This window comes from Chionomys nivalis, chromosome 20 (assembly GCF_950005125.1).
Source record: "Chionomys nivalis chromosome 20, mChiNiv1.1, whole genome shotgun sequence".
In the NCBI taxonomy this organism is placed as follows: domain Eukaryota; kingdom Metazoa; phylum Chordata; class Mammalia; order Rodentia; family Cricetidae; genus Chionomys; species Chionomys nivalis.
In genome coordinates, this window is record NC_080105.1 from 30,911,618 (window position 1) to 30,938,285 (window position 26,668).

At 45.6% G+C, this 26,668-nt stretch overlaps 1 protein-coding gene across 6 annotated transcripts in view; it reads right to left on the reverse strand.

Moving 5' to 3' along the window:
• Irf2 (interferon regulatory factor 2) overlaps positions 1-26,668 on the reverse strand; it is a 105,441-nt gene that overhangs the window by 5,058 nt on the left and 73,715 nt on the right. For all 6 annotated transcript variants that reach the window (XM_057753154.1, XM_057753156.1, XM_057753157.1 and 3 more), the window contains exons 6-7: positions 23,372-23,489; positions 4,687-4,851 (exon numbers count right to left, since the gene is read on the reverse strand). In XM_057753154.1, coding sequence (XP_057609137.1) covers positions 4,687-4,851; positions 23,372-23,489 — 283 coding nt within the window. The remainder of the gene's footprint in view (positions 1-4,686; positions 4,852-23,371; positions 23,490-26,668) is intronic.

Sequence of the window (26,668 nt, forward strand, 5' to 3'; positions counted from 1 at the left end):
TTTCTCTTCCTTCCACATGCATCAAGCCCCCTTCTCCTCCTAATGACTCTCCAGAAATCCTTCTGGGCCCTTTCCCTTCAAATAAAAGCAAGCACACAAGGACACCAGGCATGTTGAAAGGCAGAAGAGTTGGAGAAAGGAGTTGTTGACATCAAGGTCCTAGGATCCCACAAGCTTGAGCCATAGTGGTTGGAGGGTTTAGAAGTTAGATGCCAGGCTAAACACTCCTTGGTGAAGCTGTGAACAGACCTGGTAGGGGATAAGAAAGCTAATTTCCTGAAAGTAGCCAGCATTCAACTAGAGGGATAAAGCTGTGGCTACGTAATGGCACAATATCCTGCCCCGTGCTTTTGGCTGACACAATGGCGGCTGGAAGGAATCATTTCTAAATGCAGACCAACTGTCTCTGGTGTCGTCACAGAGCCTCACCACTTCAGGAACTGGGTGTAAGAGTTTGGACCTTAACTGAAGTCTCTGAAACTCTGAGTCACCATGTCTTTTGCTCTTTTAAAGTTGATTACCGCGTGTGCTTACAGCAATGTGAAATGCACATACTGGTTTATAAGTCTGGTTCTTTTCGAGGAAGAAGTCTTGAGAGCCTCCGGCCCAGGAGATGCAGGTGCCTGGGGTTCCTAACTAAGGATCCCAAAGTGTTGCCGTTAGATGAATGGTGGTTTTTATAGCTATTACTCAGTAGTTGGCTCCAAGTCCTCATTCCTGCTCTCTTGGTTTTGGTCCACCATAGCCATTTCCAGAACGACTTCTTACATGACAAATGAGTCCACTGCAGCTGCAGCTTCCAGATCAATGTGACTGCCAAAACGTCGACATGGATTATGTCACTTCCCCCTTTTATTAGTTTGGATGCTTTTCAAACTGACTTCCAATACAATGGGATTTAAAAAAAAAAAAAAGATGGAAGTTACTCTTCAAGCATGGCCAGAAAAAGCCGAAATATTTACACAGTAGCAGTAGATACACGAACAATTGGTTTAACCTTTCTGGCATGCTCTCTGCCAGCAGCAAAAAGGGAAGAAAGTCATTTAGCCTTGAATCAGGTGACATCAAGGTCTCATCCAGAACTGCAGCTCCAGAATCAGGCCGCTTCAGCCCAGCTTTTAACATCTGCCTGGAGGATACGTATTACCAAACCACCTCGAGCACATCACAGGGCAGGAGATGATAGATTTTATGGAACACGTTATTGTATTATGTGATATCTGATCTATTTTCTGGAAGGCTCTCATTCAACACAATATGATTAGCATTGATTTCTTTCCATATAATTTCCTCAATTATATTCCCAAGAAGATGCAACCGGCCACTCAGCAGCTCAGATCTGAATCTTAGTCTCCACGCCAATGCGCCCTTGCCTCATTCACAACATAAATATATATATGGTTTCTGGGAGAATGATAGCTGGCTGTCTGCATGACCTCTCTAGTCCTGATTATATAACCAGTTGATTCTTATTTTGCTTGCTACGCAAGCCTGTTTTCCACCTCCTTTCTCCTGAATTACCATTATGGTTTTCTTTTACAACACCAGCAACAATGCAGTTAAATACTAGGAAGTCGCGACGGACAGCCACACGGAAATACAGTGAGGACTGGGGATATGGGCCACTGGTGGAGTACTTGCTCCACCACGACTGAAGTCTTGAGTTTACTCTTCAGCACTGCAAAAACAACTAAGTAAACAAACAAACAACAAAAATGTCTTCATGCTTCAAAGCCTGGGCTTTGAAACGTATTTCCCTGCTCTGAAACATTTTACAAATCAGCCGGGCGGTGGTGAAGCACTCCTTTAATCCCAGCACTAGGGAGGCAGAGGCAGGCGGATCTCTGTGAGTTTGAGACCAGCCTGGTCTACAAGAGCTAGTTCCAGGACAGGCTCCAAAGCCACAGAGAAACCCTGTCTCGAAAAACCAAAAAAAAAAAAAAAAAAAAAGAAAAATTTTACAAAAAAGTAGAATTTTCTATCCGCTTAAATGATCCAGTGCAAACACTTCCTTCCACCCAGAGATGCTGTCTAGACTCCTCTTCAACAACAATTAAATAATTCATTAGAAGACAGAGCTGTAGAGGTGACCGTGGTTTGGGGACATTCCCAGGATCATATGTCAGTGATCCTTTGAGGAAAAGGATATTCAACAACAGCCTCCAAACAACAGTGTGCACCAAGGTAACTCTACCATGAAAATCAACCGAACAGCCTATGCTACTGATGAACATAAAATCCAAAGATGAGAACAGAGAGCTACAAAACGTTATCAACTTCCTGCCCAGAAGACTTGAACTAGCCGTGGTCAGTAACTACAGAGAACTTTGGAACATGTCTTCAAGTCTAGAAAGGGACCAGCAGTGAAATATTTTGGCTCCATCCAATAGACCTGCCTCTACAAGATTCTGGAGAATTCCGGCAGTGAAAACCATGGGTGAACCAAACACCAGGCTGAAAAGCTGGCCTCTCACAGAAATTCAGGCTGCTGCTGCACCACCCTGGGACTAAATACCTTCCTTTGGAAATCTATGCAAATGTCTTAAAATGGGGAATGAAAATTTCATTTTTTTTTCCCCTCACATCAGATGTTCTCAGGATGTCTCTGCTAAAACAAAATACCACTGCTGACAGGACAGCAAAAAGTCTTCCCTAAATCTCCTAGAAAACCTTAATCAGGCCTTAATCAGGTACACCAGTCCACTTTCAGCCTCCACCCCTCCCGCCCCATATCCTGTTTAGCAACTACAACAGCTTAGAAGAAAGCCATGACTTTAGCATTTGCTCCACGAATACAGGGAAAATACCACGGTGTTTAATGCTTCTGTTGCTTCTGCATGAAGATTTTGGTCTACCTTCTCTGGTGGGTCCTTTGACCATCAAATGATTCTATAGCATGTGACCCCATGCAGCACCATGACAAGTGTCTAAGAACATAGCTGCACATGGATTTATCTGTCGCTAGTTTTTTTATTCCTAGATTCACATTAGCCTTGGAGTCCTCACTTTTGAAGAGGAGAGACTAACATTTCCCCTGATAATTAAGCAATGCAATCAATACAAATAAGCATTTAGCATAATTTCCAGACAGCAACAGACATATAACAAATGATATAATCATTGGGCCCTGGCAAAGACCAAGAGGAGATGGACACATATAAGTCCAAACTCTGTCTGATGAATGACTGACTGACGGCGAGCTGTTGGACAGGTCATAGGCTTCCTGTCACTAGGGCTCTTTCTCCCATTCTTTTTAATGCTCCTAATACAAAAGCAAGTTATGATGCGTTTTAAGTAAAATAAGCCAGTCACAAAAGGGTAAAGGCTGCTTGATTCCTCTCCTAAGAGCCCACAGAGTGGACAGAAAACAGACCGGTGGTTCTCAAGACTCAGGTACAGGACTATATATTTAATGGGTGCATCATTTTAGTTTAAGGCGAAAGACCTCTGGAGACAGGCGGCAGTGAAGGCTACACAATACTGTGAGCATACTCAAAGCCCTTTAACCGGACGCTCAACAAATGGCAATTTTGTGTTATGTGTATTTCACTGCGACTAAAAAATAAATTTAAAAAAAAGAAAGCTATCTGGTTAATCGATATGAGGTTAATTTATCTGTGATAATTTACAAGCAACTGATGTTTAAGTGAACTCTGCCACGTGAGTCTGTGCTATCCCTGTGAGGCCTCGAAAGCATGCGAATAGGCCTGGGGAGAAGGTGAACCATCTGCTAGAGCTGCCCGGCTTTTACCCTGCCTGGGCCTCTGCTTTTTATTTTTTCAGTAGTTGCAAACAATAACACTGACGCTGAATTTAGATTTCCTAATTGCGATTGAGTCCCTAAAGCTTAAACGGAGATGGTCGGGAAGGGAGCGTAAGATGACGTAATTCTGGGGACGCCGCGGGGAGTCATTTTCTCAGTCTGTGTCTGATTCTGTGACTCCGCCCGGGTTAATTTCTGCAACGATAGGACCAGGCTCTAGGAGAAGCAGAAATGGGCCCAGCTGCCCCGTTCAGCTAGAAGCAGCTCTACAAAACAAGGAAGGAAGGAGGGAAGGAAGGAAGGAAGGAGGGAGGGAAAGAGGGAGGAAATAAGTGGAAGTGGTAAGTAAAGCCAGTAGAACGGATTCGATCTAACAACGACCTCGAAGGTGAAGGCTGAGTTCAACTCCTGGACAGGACACTGGTTGGCCAGGTGACCTGGAGAAAATTCATCCACTTCCACGAAGAGAGAATCTAGAAAAGATGACGTCTAAAGTCCTATGTACCTTAGTAAAATCTAGACTCTGTCAAACCACTCTGACCCCAAATCCTGTTAACTTAGGCAAATAGATTACGAGTGAATTTGAACTCATTATGTTCCAGTGCGTTCTCAGTCTTTGCCAGGTCTAGTGACTACATCATTTGTTGTGTGTTTCTGATGACAGCGAAGCATTTATCACGGGAAATGTTATCTGTAGTCCGGGCTGAACCACATCCTGGGCAGTCGAATAAGGAAGGGAATACCATAAACACCTCTTCTCACAGAGGCGTCTAAGATGCCGTCAAGAACGTAAGAGGAAGAATGATTCCACACTAGTAATTTCTAGTACAGAACAGAGATTCTTGTGGGGTGGTGAGATGGGGTGATGCTAGACTTGGTCTGTTCCCTACTGAGTCTCCAGGTCACCCTCCTGCTCCCCTTACCTGCGTAGGAAGACACAGGAGAAATCTGGAGAGGGTAGAGCTCACTCATGCTGACTGGCTGTTCATCGCTCTCCGTGGTCACTTCCACAACTTGGCAAATGTCTGGTGGATTGGTGACAATCTCTTGATCTTCAATGGTGCTGTCCAGGTGGGACTGTCCTACAACTTCAAAGAAGAGGAGATTGTCAGGGTCTCTAGGCTGCATGGTTAGAGCACACACTCTCAAACAGAAAACCTTCCTCGGCTCAGGCAGGCTGCCAACTAGGGTTCCGATTCCAGGCCTCCCCCAAGTCACCTGCCAGGAAGCTGAAAGCCAAACTCGAGTTCTGAGTTTATGTCTCAGAGAAGAAGTTTGCAATGAGTTGGCCCAGATGTGTTCCCCACATGCCTGCTTATGCTACACCCTGGTGACAATGTTCACAGTCTCTATTCAACCTGATCACAGCCAAGACCTCAGGCTGCATCTTGATCAAACCTCGGGCCAGATATCCCAATTTTCTAAACCCAACCTAGTTCTGTTCTCTGCCCTTGCTCTGCAAGAAAGTGATGTGCCTATTTTCAGGATGCTGTGGTCCAGACAGACATTGTCAAACCTTTATAAGAAGGAAAACACAAAAACCCAGCCACTGTGCCATTTCCGGCTGAATGGAAAGGGGAAGTTCTCCTCTACTTTCCTAATCTGAATGTGACCGACTGTCCAAAACATCAGAACAATGAAATGGCTCCCTGAGGCTCATTAATATGAGTATTAACTGCCCAGACACTGATAAGACGAATCTAAGCACTCTGAAACTGCTTCCGTATATTTTAAATTAAAATCTTTATTTTGGTGAAGAGAAAAGGTGGTTGTGGGGTACCCAGACTCAACTGATACATCCACAACACAGCCCCTACACTAAGGCTCAGGGAACATCGGGGAAGAGATGGGCAGAAAGACTCTAAGAGCCAGAGGATCAGGGAGTCTACTGTGAGACAGTTTCTTCTGTATAAGACGGGGAAGACGTATCTTGGAAATATCAATCATATAGTTGTCTAAACAAGAACTGAACATGACAACGGCAGCTGGCATGGGGGACATCTCATGTGGCCCCAGCTCTAGCAAGTAATGGCTGAGAGAGGGAGAATTGTTCTTCTCCTCTATCTGGTTATCTAATTCCAAGTGGTTATCTCTAAAAAAGAATATACATATGAGCAACACAAAACGGAATTATCAGGTTATGTTTATGTATATTAAATTAAAGAAGAGGTAAAAAAAAACCCTAAGAATAAAATTATTTGGGGACAATAATAAATTATATTCATGCTGCAATCCATTGAGGTTGGCTTTTTTTTTTTCACTTAGCCCAATTCCCCAGCAAGCCACCAAGTTGTGTGTACCCATAGCTGGCCCTCTGTTGATGTACACACTCAGTTGTTTACCTATTGCAAACTGTTGGAGAACCTATTCCATTTATTTAACCATCCACCCCCTGACGGATGCTTGGGGTGATACCAGTCTTTGCCTGGTGCAGACATGGTTGCTGTGAACATTTGTGTTCAAATTTTCCACAAACATGTTTCCATTCCTCTGGGATAAACATCCAAGAGTGCAATTGCTGGCTCATACGGAAATTCCACGTTTAGCTTCCCGAGAACCAGCCAAACTGTTCCCCGGGGCGGGTGCATATTTTACATTCTCATCGGCGGTGTCAGAGTGACCTAATTTCTCGACATCCTTGCCAGCATTTGGTGTTCTTACCATTTTTATTTTGACCATTTATTATTTTGGATAAAGAATGATAGTCCATTATGTTTTTTAATTTCAATGTCTCTGGTGCTAACTTTAAGCAGAATTGACTGTATACTGTTGTCACCAGCTAACTGCATTAAATGTCCCTGAAAATTGGCTCCATTTAGTAAAAGGGAAGAAAGTAGGGTGCTAACACATTTCCCTCTGGTCCTCAAAGCACAAGACAACCACAATCGATACTGTACTTAGGTGCATGGAGGAGATTTTGACATTTCAGTCATCAGAACAAAGCACCAGGATCCTGATACAAAGAAACTGGGTCCAACAGAGGAAGGCACAGTGACTTAGCCACATGCTCACAGCGCGGTTCTGCGCAGCGAGGTTCTGCCCAGCGCGGTTCTGCCCAGCGCGGTTCTGCGCAGCGCGGTTCTGCCCAGCGCGGTTCTGCGCAGCGCGGTTCTGCCCAGCGCGGTTCTGCGCAGCGCGGTTCTGCACAGCGCGGTTCTGCGCAGCGCGGTTCTGCACAGCGCGGTTCTGCACAGTGCTCTGCTCCGCTCCCTGTCCCACCCTTCTGCAGAGGCAAAATGTTCAGTGTTGGCCAGAAGAAGCCACACTCCAGTCTCTCTGAAAGTCACCTACTGTCAGCAGCTCTGCTTTCAGCCACTCACAGTGTCTCTTTGGCTGCCAAATTATGTTTGAACACATGTTTCAAGATTTCATTTATTATTAAGTGTGTGTGTGTGTGCATGTGAGCATAAGCACCCCCAGAGGACAGGGGCTTTGGATTCCCTGGAGCTTGAGCTACAGGCAGTGTGAGCTGTACAGCGTGAGTTCTGGGAACTGAACAAAAGTCCTCTGCAAGAGCAGGGCAAACTTAAACCACTGATCCATCTCTCCAGCATATATATATATAATACCTTCTGGGCATGGTGGTGCATACCCTTAATCCCAGCACTTGACAGGCAGACTCAGGAAGAGCTCTGAGTTCTAGGCCAGCTGGTCTATAGAGTGAGTTCCAGATCAGTCAGGGATGCACAGTGAGACCCTAACACAGACACGCATGCACATGTATGAGCATTTGTGCACGTGTGCGTGTGTGTGTGTACATGCATGCATGAGCATGGGGCACATGCGTGAGTGCCTGCAGAGGCCGGGAGAAAGCATCAGATCCCCTGGAGCTGACTTGTGAGCCTCCCAGAGTGGATCCTGGGAATAGAACTGAGGTCCTCTGGAAGGCATCTCTCCAGCCCCAGGCTAACTTCTTTTTAAGTAACTTTCAGTTTTAATTGCTTTTAGGAGCACAGTAAGGTTATTAACTGGATTCTACTCAAGAAAAGCAGAGCTGAAAAGTCACAGGATCTATACTAAAGGGAGGTTAGCAAAGGGGACCATGGTGCAATAAAAGAGCCCTCAAATCCATGACACTCAGAATGGGGGGAATCTGGATACAATCTGGGGTTTCCTGGCAGAAAAAAAAAATTAAAGAGAAGTCACATATGGAGGCAGAGACCTAGAGTCTTATTTTATACTTCAGAGTATCCAATCTTGAGCATGAGGACATCAGTAGTTAAAGTCACTAGACTCTGGGTGCTGACATGGTGTTCTCTGTGGTTTCCTCTGCCTCTTCTCCCAAGCAAAACAAATGAAAGGGGAACAGAGAAAATAGCAGGAAAGCAAAGTCTTATCCTACTGAAAGTCCTACAAATCAGTTAGGTGACGATAAAAACCAAACAGGTAGGTGTGTGTGTGTTTGTCTGTCTCTGTCTGTCTGTCTGTCTGTGTGTATCCATGCACAGTACAAGCAAGAAGCAGAAGAGGCAAATGAAATAGGGTCCTACAATAACTACATTTCAATCAAAACCCCTTTGATTTCAGTGCTCCAAAGCTCCTTTCTCCTTTGTGCTGTCATTCCTAACAGGAAGCCGCCTGTTCCCGACAGGAAGCTGGCTAGGACTGTCAACAGTGGTACGGCTCAGGTATCTTTCGCCTGTGTCCCTTTGTTCTCCCCGGTTCTTTCTCCCTGTTCTTTTCTTCACAATGCCCAGCTTAGCTATTCAACCAAGCCAGACTGGTGGAGCACCTGCTTGGCACAGACGCCGCTCTCTGGTACTGGCAGGGCCAGAGCGGAGGCAATGAAGAGGAGGGATAGGTTTGTAAGAAGTCCAGAGGGTCGCAGGTCAGCGCACAGCCATTTCCGGAACAGGCGGAAGGCAGAGAAAGGGTGAGACGGAGAAAGGAGAGATGAAACCAGAGGGAGATCTAGAAATCTAAGTTGAGGAAGAAAAGGCTTTTTGTTGTTGTTTATTTTCCTCCAGCAGGAAAACCAAAGGCAGGACTAGAGGTGATGGACGCTGGGCTACGGGTACTGCTCAGAGGGCCCTATTTTCTAGAGCGTTTCCTGAGCCCCGCCCACAGATTCACGTGACCTTCCCCTAAGTCTCTCACATCCCGCAGTTGGGGCCCAGCCCAAACTAGATGACCTTGCGGCACACCTTGATCTTCGGCCTCTGTTGCTGCCTAACCCAGCGCCTCTTTATTGAACCTTTTACTGTGCACAGTATTTCCTGAGAGCCGGGAAGAGCCGTCAGCACTTTCTGTACTCCACTCGGTCCAGGCTCATGCCTGGCACCAGCACAGAGCTCTCCAGGCTTTTCCTGAGCAAGTAGTGAAGGAACCCAGCTCTGTGACTGAAGCCGGAATCTCTGAGGAGTCCCAAGACCCGCACCTATGGGACACGGCAATTCATGATTTCTAGCTAATGTCCAGGGTTGCAGTAAGCGGGATTTTTTAAACTGTAAGAAGCGAAAAAAGAAGAAACAGACTATATCGCTATGAGAAGTTAGGGGTAAGAAGGTTTTCAGTTGATCAAAACATTCTAGCTTGAACACGCTGCTAGTTACACAACCGAAAGCCTTGTCTAAACTTGGAGAACTGCCAGGGCTGGGGGTATAACTCAGGGGTAGAATGTTGAATTATATATACCTAAAAGGAATTGCTTTTGTCCTCTATTTCATTTACTATACATGACTTGAGAGAAAATGCAGACAAGTAGTTCCATTTAAATTATTAGTGGATCCTGAACACTAGCTACTAGGACAGACAGCTAAGTTTTTGTCTTCCGGCCTAAAAACTAGATACCCAGTGTACACAACTGCATTATTATGTCTAAGGCCGGGTCTCCTTCACGGGGCTGTGCTATCCTGAGAAGGGGGCAAGCTTCTCCATCTCCATACTGGTGAGAGCCCTTTGGGAAAGTCCTAACTGTCAAGGGCCATCCCTCCGCAGGAACAGGGAAATGGCAGAGTCCGGTAAGTTTTGTGGGTGTGTGTAGACATTGTCACTCATGCCTTTCTCTAAGGCACACCTCTGGGTGATAATGAGTAACCTGACTGGAAAATAACAATAAAACCCAACTCTCTGAGCACACCCTCGGAAAGCCTCCCAGCCCTATAAAGGAAAGTGCACTGTAATTATGATCCCCATTTTAGATAGAATTGAAGAAAAATAATCAAGCGTAAAGGTCAGCCAACTAGTCCAGGACAGATCTGAAGAGCCAAGGTCAGCTTCCCTTGGACTCCAGATTTCAACTCCTCTGTGACGTGGTCTCTAAATAAAGGCATCCCATACAGCTCAAACTGAGAGACTCTTACTTCCTAGGTCCCTTTTAAGATAAAGGCCTTTCAAATCTCAGCTGGATGGTGATGGCGCACACCTTTAATCCCAACACATGGGAGGAGGAGGGAGGCAGATCCCTGTGAGTTTGAGGCCAGCCTGGTCTACTGACAGGCTCCAAAGCTACACAGAAAAACCCAGTCTCAAAACCCTCCCCCTCCCCCCCAAAAAATCTCACTTTAATGAATCATTGGGCCCATAAACCAAAGTGAATTTTTTTTTCTCCAGCTTCCTGTTTGGTGCCAGAAATTCTCAACTGAATCAGCAAGCAAGAAATCCACCAAGCTCATCCAACTCAACAAGGTCAGGCCCTTATGCAAAGTCACTCTCGGGAACGTAACTTTATCTGAATCTAATTTCTGAGAATCACAACAAGATTATTCATAGCTGGTTACTGATGGACCGGTTTGATGGCTTAAAAGGTCACTCTTTACTTTATTAACAATTGCTGAGTTGATCCCTGGCCCCACCTGAGAAAGCAGCTAGCTCTCGGGCTTCAGAGAAAGTGTTTTAGAGCAGGGCCTATGGGAAACAGAAAGGCCCTTGAGGGGGACTCGGTCTATCATTTTACAGTTTCAAAAGCTGAAATGCTGAGGTGAGGTGAATGGCCAGGGTTACCAGGTAGCTACAGGGCCAAGCAGTGAGCTCACTGGCTATGTGTATAAAACCAGATGATTGACATTTCACTATCGGGAGAAATGAATCCTTAGATGGTTTGAGGATTGAAACTGCTGATACCGGCCCTGCTGACATGGCATACGGGGAAGCACATTTTCTACTCAGATGCATGTTAATTTGATTTTGGAAATATAATAGAATCATCCTAGCTTCCTTCTAAACAGAGGATGACCAACTGCGCATTTCACTTGGTCCTCACAGCTCCATGCAGTCTGTAGGATAGGTATTATCATTTTTATTTTATATGATTTACAGATACTAAAGCACATCCCGTTTCTAATTCACAGATGCACAGGGTCTCAGATTTTAAGGGGTATGAATCAAACTTTGCAAAAGTAGGTCTAGACTCCGAGCCCATGAAGAGTTAATCTGGTGCTCATGTCTGTCAAATATGACAACCATTCATTTTAATAAAATAATGCCAACACTAGGTAGGGAGAAAAATGAGCCATAATAGGGCTAGGAACGGAAAGTCAGGGTTGGGTCCCCGGGTGGCTCAGCTATCTGGGCTACCTCTGGCCTCAGTTTACTCCTACCTCAACTAGCTGAGGCCAGCACAGGAAGAAGCAAGAGTGTAGCTGCTGCAGAGGGCCCTCTCCAACCTGAGAGCACACAGGGTCACATGCTACTGCACAGAGCAGGGCACACACGGTTTCCAAGGAAACTTCATTAGCGTCCATCAGCATCTCAGAGGCCGATGATCTGGAAGCAAATACACAAGCACAATGCGCTGGGCTAGCAGCTGCGCTTAGCAATGGAAGTGGGAGACCTGGTGCTGCTCCTTGGCCCTAAGGATCCCATCAACCTCCTCTTCAACAGTTCGCCGCATACAGTAAGATCATCCAGGCTACTTCAAGTTCAAACACCATCTGCACACTGACAAGCAGGGACAGGCGATGCCAGGCATGAAGGTGACTCTGATGTGTTTTGTGTCGGAGGGAAATGTGACATGGTAATAAGGGCATTCTCAAAAAATCACTGTGTGACTGAGGGGTGAGCAGGAAGAGGAAAGAGTGGAAGCAGAGCCTGGGTGAGAAGAAACACATGCTAGGAAATGGTGTCAGAATTAGAAGATGAAGCGGGGGCAGGAGAATGGCAGGAGGTCCTGATAGTTAATGATCAACAGGGGGGAGGTGGCTAGGAATAGGGGGAGGAGAGAAAACGTCATGGAAATATAACAGCCTTCCTAAGCACACACACACAAAAAAAAAAAAAATTAAAAAAAAAAACCCTCCATAGGCCCATAAGCTAGAAAAACAAAACAACAGCTAAATTCCACCACCTCTGGGTCCTGGTTAGCACAAGGTGACTGTCCCACTAGGTGACCCAGCTCTGGGGTCAAAGCTGCCAAAGGAAAAAACACATACTATCTACTCTGTGCTGATACTTTGGTGGGGGGCGGGGGGTGCCAAAGCTGCCAAAGAAAAGAACAACATAGTATCTACTCTGTGCTGATACTGGGGGGGGGGGGGGGCAAAGCTGCCAAAGAAAAGAGCAATATAGTATCTGCTGTTGGATTTTGAGACTATGCTAAAACAAACAATCAAAAGCAAAACACATAAAAAACTAAGGCTAAGCTTGCATAGCTCAGTGCTGGAGTGTTCGCCTGGCACACAAGGTCCTGGATTGTCTCCCTGGCAACTCAGAAACAGAAGAAAAGGGAAAGAATCAGCTCCTAAAACTCGACTTCTGCTTTACAGAAAGCTAATCAACTTGGAAGAAAGTGTCAGATGACAGGCGTCCAAGGTGTGTTTTAAAATGAAGATGAAATACATCACTTCCTAACTGTCCTGTGTCCAGTCACGTTGGTTGCTTTATGTCCCTCAGACTATTGAATGGTGCCCCTTGTTTCTGGTGATCTCTGCCTAAGCCAAGGGTGGAGTTCCCTTTTATCAAGAAACACAATGGGGCTGTAAAGCAAGGCCTCAGTGAGTCAGAGAGAGGCACCTGCAGGCATCTTGGGCTGGCCTGCAGATCCTTCTCATACAGCTCAGCAAAAGCTCTGCTACCCAGGGCAGGTGGCCAGCGAGGCACCGCCAGAACAATTTGACACACTGCTGGCTTCTCCCATGACCTAAACACGTAAGCCACCACACGCCCAACCAAAATTAAACACTAAAGGATAAAAATGTCCCCTTTTAGAGGGGACACAGGTAGGTGTTCTGGATGCTTTATCTGGGACTTTAGGCACTCAGAGCAAAGGAAGCATAGAAGACACAATTCAGCAAGGGTACATTGCTCTCTAATTGGATTGCCTGAAGATGCTACCAGCTGTTATGGAGAGGGTAGCAGGAGCACAGCACAGACCCTGTCTGCCTCCGTGTGTGTGTGTGTGTGTGTGTGTGTGTTCATCTGGATGTCTGCCTGCCTGTCTGTTTGTATGGATGCAAATATGCACATACCCACAGAAGCCAGATGATGTCAAAGCCTCTGGAACTTATTACAGGCAATTATGAACTGCCCAACATGGGTACTGGGAACCAAACTCAAACTCTAGATGTGTGTGTGTGTGTATGTGTGTGTGTGTTGCTGCCGTGACTTGTGGCAAAAATGAGTCATACATTGTAGATGCTAAACAAGAGTTCATTCGTCAAGGCAACAATACATTTCCGCTTATGAGATCAGAATGAAAATGTCCCGATGGCTAATCTCCATGGAACTCAGTGATTTTCAGTCCAGCTCCCCGGCTAAAGAGCCTCCGGACAAGCCTATGCAATGTTATCTTGCTAAGTACCCGTTTCAGCTTCCAGTTTTCATATGTCCGTCAACATAGGGTGCAGACGCCTTGCAGCCTGAATACAAAACTGAAATGCAAGCCGGGTTTCGAAGCAAGTCAGTGGGAAGTGGCAAATGCTGTCTCTTGTAAATGAAGCAATTTTCAAGGTAAAGAGATGGAGAGAGGAGCTCAGAAGTCACTGCAGCCATGGGTGCAGATCTCTGTTGCTTAACTCCATCCACAAGCCTCAAAGACCAAGGTGGCTAATGAGAAATACATGGAGGGCCGTAAGCAAAAGCTCCTTGGGATTTAAAGTCTGAGACAATAACACAGTAAGCACCAGCACTAATCCACCTATTGAAATATGCGATGGCTTTAGTTCATCTCAGTGTGACTTAGTTTGTAAGAGCAACCAGCTGATCAGGAAGATATCTTCAGACGCACTTTGCTACTATTCATTATTAATGTGCTATTATGTCTATTAACTATTAACTATCAACTTCCTGGTCACTGTTAAGACCAGGAAGGGAATCGTTAATCCAGTGGGGTGATGGCCTCAGGAAATCTGAGCAGCATCTTTGTCCCAGAAGAGAGCAAGGACTCAACCATACACCAGCTCTGTCTGAGCTGCACCAGCCGTGCAAAAGGGCAAAGAATGTTCAGAAAACCTACACACACTGCAGACTCCATCAAAACAATTAAAAAAAAAAAAAGAGGAAGGTAGAGTAGAGGACACATTGCTAAGTGAAGTAACTCAGGCACAGAAAAACAGTGCTGCTTGGCCCCAGGCCGTGAATCGAAAGAAATTCAATCCATTAGAAGCAGAGACAGAGGTCATCACTGGAGACTCTGGTGGGAAGGAAGGGGAAGGGAAGCTGCTGGTTTAAGGGCATGGAGCATTTGTCTGGAGTTGAGGACCAACTTTAGAGCTCTTTAGAACTGCCTGCTGTCAGCGATAATAACACTGTACTGTACTGTATGCTTCCAAATGACTGGAAAAACTGATGTTAAAAAAAAAGAAAAAAGACCCAGTACCGCAAAATAAAATGTCGATGAGGTGGCAGATGTTTTTATTACCATGATGAATTAATTGTCCGATGCATCGATCTCAGCATCATATTGCTCCCTATATATATATACTCATAATTATTACCTGTCAATCAAAAGTAACTGAATAGAACTAACGACAGTTGTGGAAAACCATAGTGCAACTGTAGCTTCGGTTTGGTGGATCACTTGGGGCTGACTTCATTTATTAATAAAGGGTAACTCCGGAGCCACCCGACACATTCAAAATGAGCTAAATCTTAGGAAACTGTGCCTGGAGTTTGGCAGGGGGAGATTTCTTTTAAGGATTCTGAGTCATACATACATTCTCCAGGCCTGCCTGCTGAGAAAGCTAACTCAGGCAAAAGAGACAAGAAAGAAGGCACTTCCACAGGGGCAGGAGGCAGGAAAGAGGGGATACCTCCAAAATAATCAGGGGGATGATGGATACTGAGAGCCTCTGGCTGTAGCCTCCCATCAATCAGTGTTCCACCAAGAATCCAGACAGAAAGCTGCCGAGTCAAGAGGCTTATTAAAGCTTTGCTAGTTCTTTCAAGTGCTTGGTAGCATCAGAATCCCAGACTGGAGCAAAGGTTTATGGACCGAAAGGTATCCCTGGGCCATGAAGTCTCAACTCTGGATTCTGAATGCCGATTCAAGCCAAGTGCACTGCAGCTTCTAGTCTATAAGGCACCTCCAGGGTCCATTCCTTACAGGGTCTCAGCAGGATGTCACTGTGATGTCATTCATAACTCATCACCCACTTGCCTGGAACCCTGAAGGCGTAATGCTTGCTTTGGGACCCTTTCCTGTCCATATTATGCTTCAGTGTAAAAAAAAATAGATTTTTTAAAAAAAAATTTATATGCTTGTGTGTGCATGTTTATGTCTCGGTGTGTGTGTGTGTCTGTCTGTATGCCTATGCACATGGGTGCATGTTTGCAGGTACCCACAGAGGCCAGAAGACGTCAGGTTCCCCAAAACTGGAGTTACAGGAAGTTGTGAGCTGCCCAACACTGGTACTGGGAGCTAAACTTGATCCTTTGGGGGAGCAGCAAGCACTCTTAACTGCTGAGTCAACTTTCCAGCCCCCAAATCCCAGTTTTAAACACCCCCCAATATTTTGAATAAACCCCAACTTTCTTACCATGATCTACAAAGTTCTTATGATAGTTTCTGCCTACTTGTATTAGTCAGCGTTTCCTAGAGGAACAGACCTGATAGAATGTGTATATATGTATATATATGCATATGCTATATATATGCTAGATATGTTAGAGTGTGTGTATATATACATATATATACACATATATATTCATTCATATATATTATATTTACAGACTATGGTTCAGCTAGTCAAACTCTACCAACACCAAGTCCAAGACTCCAGTAGTTACTCAGTCCACGAAGTGGGCTATCTCAGCTGATCATCAGCCTGAAGAAGTAGGCTCTAATGTCAGAGAAGGAATGGCCTTGCCAGCAAGAGTGAGGTCAAGCAGGCAAAGAACAAGAACCTTCCTTCTTCCATGGCCTTTATATAGGCTGCCAGCAGAAGGTGTGGCCCAGACTAAAGGTGGATCGTCCCACCTCAAGAGAGCTAGATTAAAAGTGGGTCTTCCTACATCAAATAATTTAATTGAGAAAAAAAAACCCATCACAGGTGTACCCAGTCACTTGGATTTTTAGTTAATTCTAGATACAATCAGGTTGACAACCAAGAACTGGTTGTCCGTCACACGTCCACCCCTTGTCAACTTGACACACAGTTGTATCTCCTATGTCATGGTTAACTTTCAATGACAGCAATAACCACATCATAATTATGCCTAACATGATATGACCATCATACATACAATCAGAAATGCATTATATATTTAACCAGGTCATAATAATGTTTACGTGATATGACTATCCTTCATACAACTACAAACACAGGTTCTGGAAAGACTTGGGGAGGGGAAGAATATGAACAAAATATATTTAAATTTAAAAATAATTTTAAATAATAAAAAAGGAATTTGATTAAGAAGAGATAAAGAAAAATATAATATTGTTTTTGAAATAAAATGTTAAGTATTACTGAAAGTGATTAGCTATGGGCTAAAATTTATTAAAATATTTTCTAAAAAAATTTTTGAATAGGTACCTTTGATGGACATTTTTTGGAAACTTAAACATGATAACCACTGATATTTTCTTATTGCTGTTAAATTAGGTGATAAAAGAATCAAGAAAGGAAAACCCACATATCTGTACAAACACTTTCTAAACACAATATGACAAAAATATTCATGTCAATTATAATTCTCATTTCTGCAACTGATCACTTAGCCTTAGTTGGTATTTATACCTATCTTCCTCTACTATCCATTCTGGGTCACGTGGCCTTAGCTGGTGTTCATAACCACCTTTTTCTACCATCCATTCTGTACTTCCTCCACCCTTGGCAAGAACCTCAACAGGTCTTGGCTCTTTTTCTGCAAAAGTGGCCCATACCTTCGTTCCTGAAGGGTCTGTGCCCTTTTCATCCTGTCTGGATTAGATTGCTGTAGCTTCCCCTTGACTTTAATCACAGGACATAGTGGTACCAGGAGATGCCCTAAAGGATTTCCCACACTCCAGACATAATCTTTCTTAGCTCCATTGCGGAGCTAAGTCTAATTTCCCCTTGATAATCTGGATCAATCACGTCGCCTTTCTTAGCCTCGGCTTAAGGGCATCAGAAGCCCTAAGCAGGCAGAGGGAAGTCTGAGCTTCTATTCAAGGGAATGTTTGTTATAGCTCCTGGCATGTGCGCTTTCGCCTCTGCAACCCAAACTTCTGGGCCAGCAGAACTTAAGGTCATGGGAACAGGAATCAAATAGTTCCCTTGTGGGTCACTAAGGGTGATACTGAGTGGAACTATTCCCTTTTCCATCCCTAATTCCTGGGCCCATGGATCCCGGCTATGGGAGAAATGGCACCATACATTGGACACTGATTCAGAGCACTTACTGCCTCCTGCAGAACCCTACCCCAGCCCTCCATGCTGCTGCCACATAGTTAGTGCTGTAGCTGTGTCTTTGAAAAGGCTACTCCATCTTTCTGTCACCGCAGCTGTTTCTGAATGGTGGGAAACATGGTAAGACCATTGGCTCCCACGAGGGTGGGCCCACTGTTACACTTCTCTGGCTGTGACATGAGTTCCTCGGTCAGTGGCAATCCTGTGTGGAATACCATGAGAGTGATAAGACATTCTGTAAGTCCCTGGATGGTGGTTTTGGCAGAAGCATCATGCGCAGGAAAGGCAAATCCATAACCAGAATAAGTTCTACTCCAGTAAGGATGAAGTGTTGTCTCTTCCGTGGAGGAAGTGGTCCAGAGTAGCCAACCTGCCACCAGGTCACGGACTGGTCACCTCAGGAAAGATGTCATATCTGCAGTTACTCAGTGTTGGTCTCTGCAGCTGGCATATCTGGCTGGCACTCAGCAGCAGCTGTAGCCAGGTCAGCCTTGGTGAGTGGAAGTCCATGTTGTGGAGCCCATGTATAAGTCTCTGTTACCATGGCCACATTGTTCGTGGGCAATGACAGGGAGGACTGGGAAAAAAGGCTGACTGTCCACAGAATGCGTCCTCCTATGTACTTGATTCCTGAAATCCTCCACTGCTGAAATGGCTTTTTGAGGAGAATTGACGTGGGACATGAGACTCTTTGCGTTCTTCATTCGTTTGGAGAGATCTAGCTTCATACTTCTTCCCTGAATGCCTTCCTCCCCAATTTTCCAACCATCCAGCAAATTCACTGGCTACAGCCCATGAATTGGTGAACAAATGAACATCTAGCCATTTCTCCTTTCAAACACAATGTATGAACATGTGGGCTGACCAACGTTCTCCCCCAGTGAAGGTATCCCTTCACAAGCGTTTTTCAGGCTTGTCCGACCTTGTCCCAGGCATGCTGCAGCTGTCCAGTTCTGAGTGATGTCTGCATAAAGTGCAGAACCATGAGTAAACCAGGCCCCAGCTTGCTTGCTTTCCTCACTCAGCTGATCACAGGGCATATCCCATGAAGCTATAGGTGCAGGCTTGGGAGTAGCTGACATTGTAACAGGAGTGGAAACCATAGGCATTTGAGCAACTTCTTAACGGAACTTGCTTGTATCCCCAGAACCTGCTTGGGCCGGATCACATGTATACTGCTTCCATTTGATAACGGATTTCAGCTGTGTCCGTCCTACTTTATGACTTGTTGGGTCAGATAGCACCCAGCTCATGACGGATAGTCGGGTTGCATGGTAACTCCGTAGATAAATCGTCAAACATTCAGTTTTCACTAAGGTTCAACAGCAGGTCAAGAGCTGTCTCTCGGAGGGGGAACAGTTGTCCACAGATGATGGAAGAGCCCTGCCCCAAAGGCTCCAAACAGCATCCTTGTCTGCCACTGACGCTCAAGTACCATCAGGGCTGCTCTTATCTTATGGTTCAAGTGGTAGAGCAGTTCACGCAGCAGCCTGCGCCTGCTGAAGAGCCTTCTCCTGTCCAGGCTCCACACAAAGTAAGCAGCTTTCTAAGACATGTGGAATAGGGGCAGAAGTAACACACCACGTGAGGAATAAGCTGTCTCCAGAACCCAAACAGGCCCACTAAATATGCTCCTTTCTTGGTGGTGGGAGGGGCCAAATGCAAACTCATCCTTCACCTAAGAAGGACTATTTTTGCATGTTCCACATCAATGGACTCCTAAAAATTTCACTGAGGTAGAAGGCCCTTGAATTTTTGGTTGGATTTATTTCTCATCCTCTGATGTGCACGAATTACCAAGTCCAAAGTGCTTGCTACCTCCTGCTCACGAGGTACCATCAGCATATCACCAATATTGTGAACCAATGTGGTATTATTTTGTTGAAGACAAATGATCAAGATCTCTTTAAACAAAGGTTCTGACACTGGACTGGAGAGGGAATACATTCTTGTGGTAAAATTGAAAGAGTGTGCTTCTGGCCTTGAAAATTAAAAGCAAATTGTCTCTTGTGATCCTATGGACCAGTACAGAGAAAAATCCATTCGTCAGATCCCTAGCTGCACACCACGTACCAGGAGATGCGTTAATCTGCTCAAGTAAGGGCACCACATCTGGGGCAACAGCTGCAATCGGAGTCACTACTTGACTGGGTTTTTGATAGTCAGCTGTCATTGTCTATGATCCATGTGTCTTCTGCACTGGCCAGACAGGAGAGTTAAAGGGAGATGTGGTGGGGACCTGCACCCCTGCCTCTTTCAAGTCCTTGATGGTGGCACTAATTGCTTCAGTTCCTCCTGGAATGCAATACTGTCTTTGACTGTTTTCCCTGGCTGAGGCTTCCATTTAGCCTTTCCAACCATAATAGCCCTTGCTTCACAGGTCAGGGAACCAATACGAGAATTCTGCCAACTTCTAAGTATATCTATTCCAGTTATACATTGTGAAACCAGGGAACTGACTACCAGATGAATTGGGGGGGGCTGCACCTATTGTGAGCTATATTTTGGCCAAAACTCCATCAATCATCCGACCTCTATAAGCCCCTACTTTAACTGGATGGCCAGAACATTTCTTGGGAGCTCCCAGAATCAGCATCAATTTAGAGCCGGTATCCAACAGACCCTGAAAAGTCTGATTGCTTCCTTTCCCCCAGCGAACAGTTATCCTTGTAAAAGGCCGTAGGCTCCTCTGGGGGATGACTGGAGAAAGGCTAACAGTAAAACTTTTATGTTTTTGATCAAGGTCCTTCCTCAGGAGAACCTGACTGTCCCTTCTTTCAAGGGGACCTGCATCTGCAAACTGACTCAAGTCTGGAAATTGCTTCATAAGCTGAGATTCTCTTTTGCCGTGATCCAGTGTCACCTATCTTTCATCTGTTTGCATTTTTTTTCACTCGTACAGCTCAAACAAGATGCAGTAGGCACTGGAAACACCAATTTGACTAGCCAGCACCAAAGGTCCATATAAGTCATGCCGCCATATGAATCATTTTACCTGTGCTGACCATTACCGGCTAGGCTGCTGTCAACATTGCTTTGTCTAGGCTGCTCATTACGATAACAACAACCACCATGCCTTTGGCAAGTACTTGCCACCTGGCACTTGCTACTCCCAGCCCCAATTAAACCCACTGCACTTAATTCATCTAACTGAGCAGAGCATCTCCAACCCTAAGCTAGGGAAAGGGCACGAAAACTCCTCAAATGTGCTGGTACCCCCTCACCATTTTGCTGTCTGATGGGATTGGCGAAGGGTGTGTCTTCTGGGTCTTCCCATTGTGGGGGGTTAGGTTTTACACCAAGCACCCTCTCTAGCGCTGCTTCTTCCCTGGTCCTTAAAATCCCTTCATCAGCTAAGCCAAGGGATATCGGGCCTCTAAAATTCCTTTTCAGTCTTCTTTTGACAAATGCTTCAGTCAACCATTCAAACTTTCAACACCATTTGTAACTGAGCAAGCGTCTATACTAAAGATAAAATCTTCACTTTGTGGGTTCAGATCAGTAAACACAGTGTGATCCAGTCTTAGGCTCCTTCCACCATTATCCCATACCCTTAAAATCCATTACCATGCACATTCCCTTCAAGACTTCTGCTTGGACAGATTAGCAAACTCGATAAATTCTTTAGTATTCTATGTGGTGCACCTCCTTCTGGCCTATACTTCCTATCTCTTCCCTAGGGGCCTGCTTAGTCTTAAGTCTGGTTATAGGTCTAGAAGCAGCACTGGTGGACCCTGAGGGACATCGGCATTGTCTTGCCTGTCATCTCCTTCAGTGACAGTCACTGCAGGCTTAGCGGACAAGGAAGATCAAAGGTGAAAAAGGCAATATTTCAGGGGCTGGGCCTACGAGTACATCATCGGCTGAGGGTGGAGAAACTCCTTCCTAAGATAAGCCCTTGAGAATTTGAGGGTTCAAAGTTCTCAGCTTCCATAGGGGCCTCCCACTCATCTCCACCCCAAGTTACAGATCCCATTCTTCGCTAATTAATGCCCTTACTTTAACTACCAACACCCTCCAACTCGACTCCCTCCAAAACCGTAGCAGGAATTTTCACTGTTAATTCAACCTTATAATGAGGGCTTTGGTTTAACTTTGCACAACTTGCACTCCGTGGCTACTAGAGAGATTCTCCGGGGGCACTCAGAGGCCTTTAGGCTGTTTGTGTGCGCTCGGAACTGGTAGGTTTTATCACCAAGTTCATTGCTGTCTTTCACTGTATCCCAAGATGCTAAAAGTTGGTTAGTTGGATCATGGGGCTCATTCTTTCCCTTTGTTGGTTTATCCAGAGATGCTAGGAGTTAAGCATCATCGTTTTCCTTATTTTTTCCACGAACTGTCAAAAGTTTTATATACACAGTCACCAAATCTGTTGCTTGTCACAGCTGGCAAACCAGGATGATTTAATGCATGTTTCTCCTGAAGTTTATAAAATACTTTGCACCATGGGCTTTTGCTATTCTCCAAGCTTCTAGGAGAGGTTCCAGTAACTGCAGCATTGGAAAATTGGAAAACCTCTTCCAGATACTTAAAAACTTCATTCTTATATATCTGTTGCTCTGGAACCACTTCTGGCATCAAAATCTGTATTATTCAGAGCTCTCCAGAGAACGGAACCAATAGAAGGAATTTATGGCTGATAGGTTGTGGTTCAGCTAGTCCAACAATGGCTGTCTACCAATGGAAAGTCCAAGAATCCAATAGCTGTTCAGTCCACGAGGCTGGATGTCTCAGCTGGTCTTCAACATATGCCAGAATTCTGATTCAAGCAGGCTCTAATACCAGTGGAGGAATGGACTGGCCAGTGAGAACGAGGCAAACAGGCAAAACAGAAAAGGCTTCCTTCTTCCATGCCCTTTATGTAGGCTGCCAGAAGGTGTGTCCCAGATTGAAGTGGCTCGCCCACCTCTAAAGATCTGGATTAAACTGTGTGTGTGTGTGTGTGTGTGTGTGTGTGTGTGTGTGTGTGTGTGTGTGTTCAAGCTGACATGCAGGAATAGCATCGCACGTCCTCGCCCTCTGAGGGGACCTCCTGACCCATCACTGCCATCATGCTTCCATGCTTCACAGCCTGGCCTGCTCTCTGTTCCCTCATATGTTCTCTGCCCAGGGCCTCTGTCAACATCACCTCTGCCTCCACGCATCACCTGCAGCTCCTCACACACCCGCTACAGGGGAATGTCGCTCTTCTGAAGACACCCACCGTGACCTCCATGTAAATCTGGTTTCTAGGTTGTTCCCAAGCACCTCTGTTTTCTTCCTTTTTTATCACCGGCCACAAACAGGGGTGCTATGCTTGCCTGTGGCTTTGTTTACTGTGTCCCCACAAAATTGGGAATAGAGCTGAGCTCGCCCCCTATTTACTTTCTTCGCACAGAACTGTATGGATGGTCGAGAACGCATAGTAAATCTGTAGGGCCAGCCAGTCCTTTGACAGAAAGTTTCTGCGCCTCAGTTTCTTGGCCAGTAAAGTGAGTGCTACCTCTGGGCAGGTGTCACAAGGAGGAAGCTGTGAGGACCCACAGGACGGCCTTTCCTCTCCTTGGTTCCCAAGTTAAATAAACGGCATTTCTGTCCCTGTGACTGAACAAGATTGATGAGGAGTCGCCGGCCATCAGCCACAAGGGAGGAAGCATTTCAAACCTGGCTTTCTTTTCTTGGTTCTGACTCGTCTACGAATCTTCATCTCATCTCTGAAGCCCTGACCTCGAGGGACTTGAACTTGGATCTGGACATGTTCCAAGACTCCCTCTTACTATGTTATTCTGAGATTACTGTTTTGCAAATTTTAGACCTTGGAGGCTGCTCGGGAGTATAGAAATAAGATGTCAAAACAGTTTACCTATGATGTTCACCGTACTATCCACTTCATTTTTTATAGCTGAAGTCAGGACCGCATACTCAGGAGAAAGGTCACTTACTCCATTACTAAGCCCCAAAGATGACTCAACTGGTTCTTGCTAGGAAGAAGAAAAGAAAAAAGAATTGAGAACACTTCCTTTCCCTCCCTTTTCTTAGCTTCCATTGTCCCCCTGTCTAATTTGTTGAATCCTGGGGTTTGTCATTCATGCCATGTCCCAAATGCATCCCCTGCCTCTCTAAATTAGCCTGACATTAAAGACGCTAGCTATTCGGTTTCTTTCGTTCTCCTTCACGGAAATGCTCTCAGCACATCTGGCTTGCCTTCAGGAAATACCTGCAGCTGCACAGGATAGCTCTGTGGCTGAGCAGAGCGGCAGCTCTCTCGTGCAAGCCCTGTGCTGCAGGGAACCCAAGCCTCTCTCCTCTGAGGGAGGATGCGGAGAAACCAACTCCCGGATTCTCCCAGAGGGAGAAGCCATTTTCCCTGCTTTTGCAATCACTTTTTAGGACAAACTCTGCCTCTGTGGTTAGCCAGTGACAGGAGCCCAGAGGAAGGGGGACAACATCCAGGGACACTCCGTGGTGGGGTACAGCCACTCGAGCACCCTGCACTGATGGTCTGATATAAGGGTCACAACTTCAGCTGAAGCCTCCTCTCATCAGCTCATCACCAGACAGGCAGCCTACCTCACCTCCAGAGCGTCACATAAATGTCCTTCTTGTGCCTAAAACACCCACCCAGCCTGAAAAGCGACATCGTGAAAGCAGAAGACATTCTTTCCCTGCTTGAACTCCGCGTTTCTTCTTCATTCGCGTGTATCTGAACTTCCCTCCGTGAAACTATCAGCCAATCAAGGAAAATCAGTCCTCGTGACTCTCGGACCTTCGATGAGAATACTTCCTTCCAATAGGACTACATTTGTTTCAATGATAGCAATAAGCCCCCCGCCCCAAAAGCCACATAAGACAACTCCTGAGGAATTTAAAACAGAAGGAGAGGCTGGAGGAGGAGAATGAGGACAGGACTGCAAGCAGAGGAGGATTGTGGGAGTGGCAACGTCGGGAGTACTTGGCATTCTAAGGCCTATGAGCCATTCTTAGCAATTGGTCACACCGGGAATCAAGATCAAATTCCATACAGTCTCCATGATCTTCTGGCAAACTCCCATGACTATTATGGTTTGAAAGGCTTCACCTTGATGTTCAACTCAGCTTGAGAAAAACAAAACAAAACGAACTCGCTGTAGTAGGGTTTACCAGCTCTGCGAAAGGCCAAATATCCAGAAGGGCCCAGAGCAGTCCACTGAGCAGAAATTCCGGTCCTTTCTCCCTCAGCATCTTGTATTTCCCCTTGTTAATAAGTTCCAATGAAAGGTTTGACCTGTTGGGGAGGGTGGGAAGGGCCTTTTCAGTTTTCCTTCCTTTATAGTCAAACATCTGAACAAGTGCGTGCCTCTGCTAACTCTGCCTCCTCACGCGCATCCTTGAAAAGGCCTACAGTCCTATCTCACCTCTGTCAGCAGAATGAAGCCCCCAGAGGACATGCTAACAAGAGGAGTGGGAGTCAGACCAAGCCTGGACCCTTGGCTTCTCACTAGTCTGCGGGCTGATTTAACCCTGCAATCCCTTCTTAAGGTATTGTAGACATCTGTGTGCTGAGAACAGTAACAACTACCGCACCACGGAGTGAGGTGAAGTTTAAATGAGGTGAATAGAGACAGGCACTTATAGAATAACACTCGCTACCACTGAAGGTCACCAACAGAACTTCTTCCCAAATCCACGGGCCCTTTCTCAAGTCCCTTCCCCTCAGCTTCATCCTCTGGTATCAAACAGGGAGGACATTGTCTCCCTTTTTGTTATTTATTTATTTGTTCGCCTGTTCGCTTGCTTGTTTATTGATTGATTTTTGAGACAGGGCTTCTCTGTATAGCCCTGGCTGTCCTGAAACTCCCTCTATATACCAAGCTGACCTTGAACTCACAGAGATCCACCTGCTTCTGCCTCCTGAGTGTTGGTTTTAAATGCTGCACCATGCCTCCTCCTCAAGATCCTGAACCCTGTGACATGGCTGTGGGGTGCAACTCCCCACAACACTATCCTTTCTCCGTAGCTCTCTCAATAGCCCCTGCTCTGTTTTTTCCTCCCCAATAATGTTCCAGAACTTTTTTTTGCCTCCTCAATTCCTCCCCAAGGAACTAAGTACAGGTCTCTGAAGAAAGGACAGGAAGAACTGCTTCTGTATGATCTTCTTTTGTTTCCTTAAAAAAGATTATTCTATTTGTAGATTTCATATCAAAGTAATAAAACAGTCAGGTATGCATTATTCAAAAACTGAATTATTCTGACTTTGCAACAGGGACCTCTAAGTGTTTCACATGATCTACAGTTTAACCGGTGGCAAGTGAGACTTTTGTCACTTCTTGTGAGAGAAAGTTATGACTCACTAAATTAATTATCCCAGATCATGCTCCATTTAGCCTGGTGAGATGCAGGAGCTGAGCTAAGCCTTTGCCTGCACAGGACGTTCAAATGCAAAGACAGCCTCTGCCTTCTGCACTCATCCTGATGGAGACCAAGACGGATCAGGGTGGAACAGAGATGATTGGGGTGGAGCAGAAATGACTGGGGTGGAGCAGAGATGGATCAGAGTGGAGCAGAGATGACTGGGGTGGAACAGAGATGGATGGGGGCAGAACAGAGATGGATCAGGGTGAAACAGAAACAGACCGGGGTGGACCCCTGCTCCTCTCTGCCTACCTGGTGTCCTGCCCAAGGCAGAACTTTCAGCCACTGGCTACTGAGAGGCTATTTGGAACTTGCCTTACTCCTCCTCCCACCACTCCGGGCAAACTCTCATTGATGGTGTCACTCCAGAGGGACAAGATGGTGACATGCGCCCAGCACAATGGACTGTTCAGGTCCCTGGCAAGTGGAACAAATGATCCCAAGAGAGACGTTTCTTCAAGAACTCAGTCAAAAGTTTTGAAACCATTAGAAATGGGGATATCAGAAGCTGAACTGGGTCAGCAAGATGGCTCGGCAGATACAGGTATTGGCTGCCGAGCCTGAGGACCTGAGTTCAGACCAATGTGACAGGAGAGACACGCTTCCCTAGCTTGTTCTCTGACCTCTGCGAGCACTGTGCATGTGTGGGCATGCGCACAGAAGCATAAATAATAAATGGCATGATACAATTATGTTTTAAACAACCTAAATTACATTATAAACCCAAGGATTCCAAACTGTGACTAGAGGTAATGGTCTTCTATGAGCA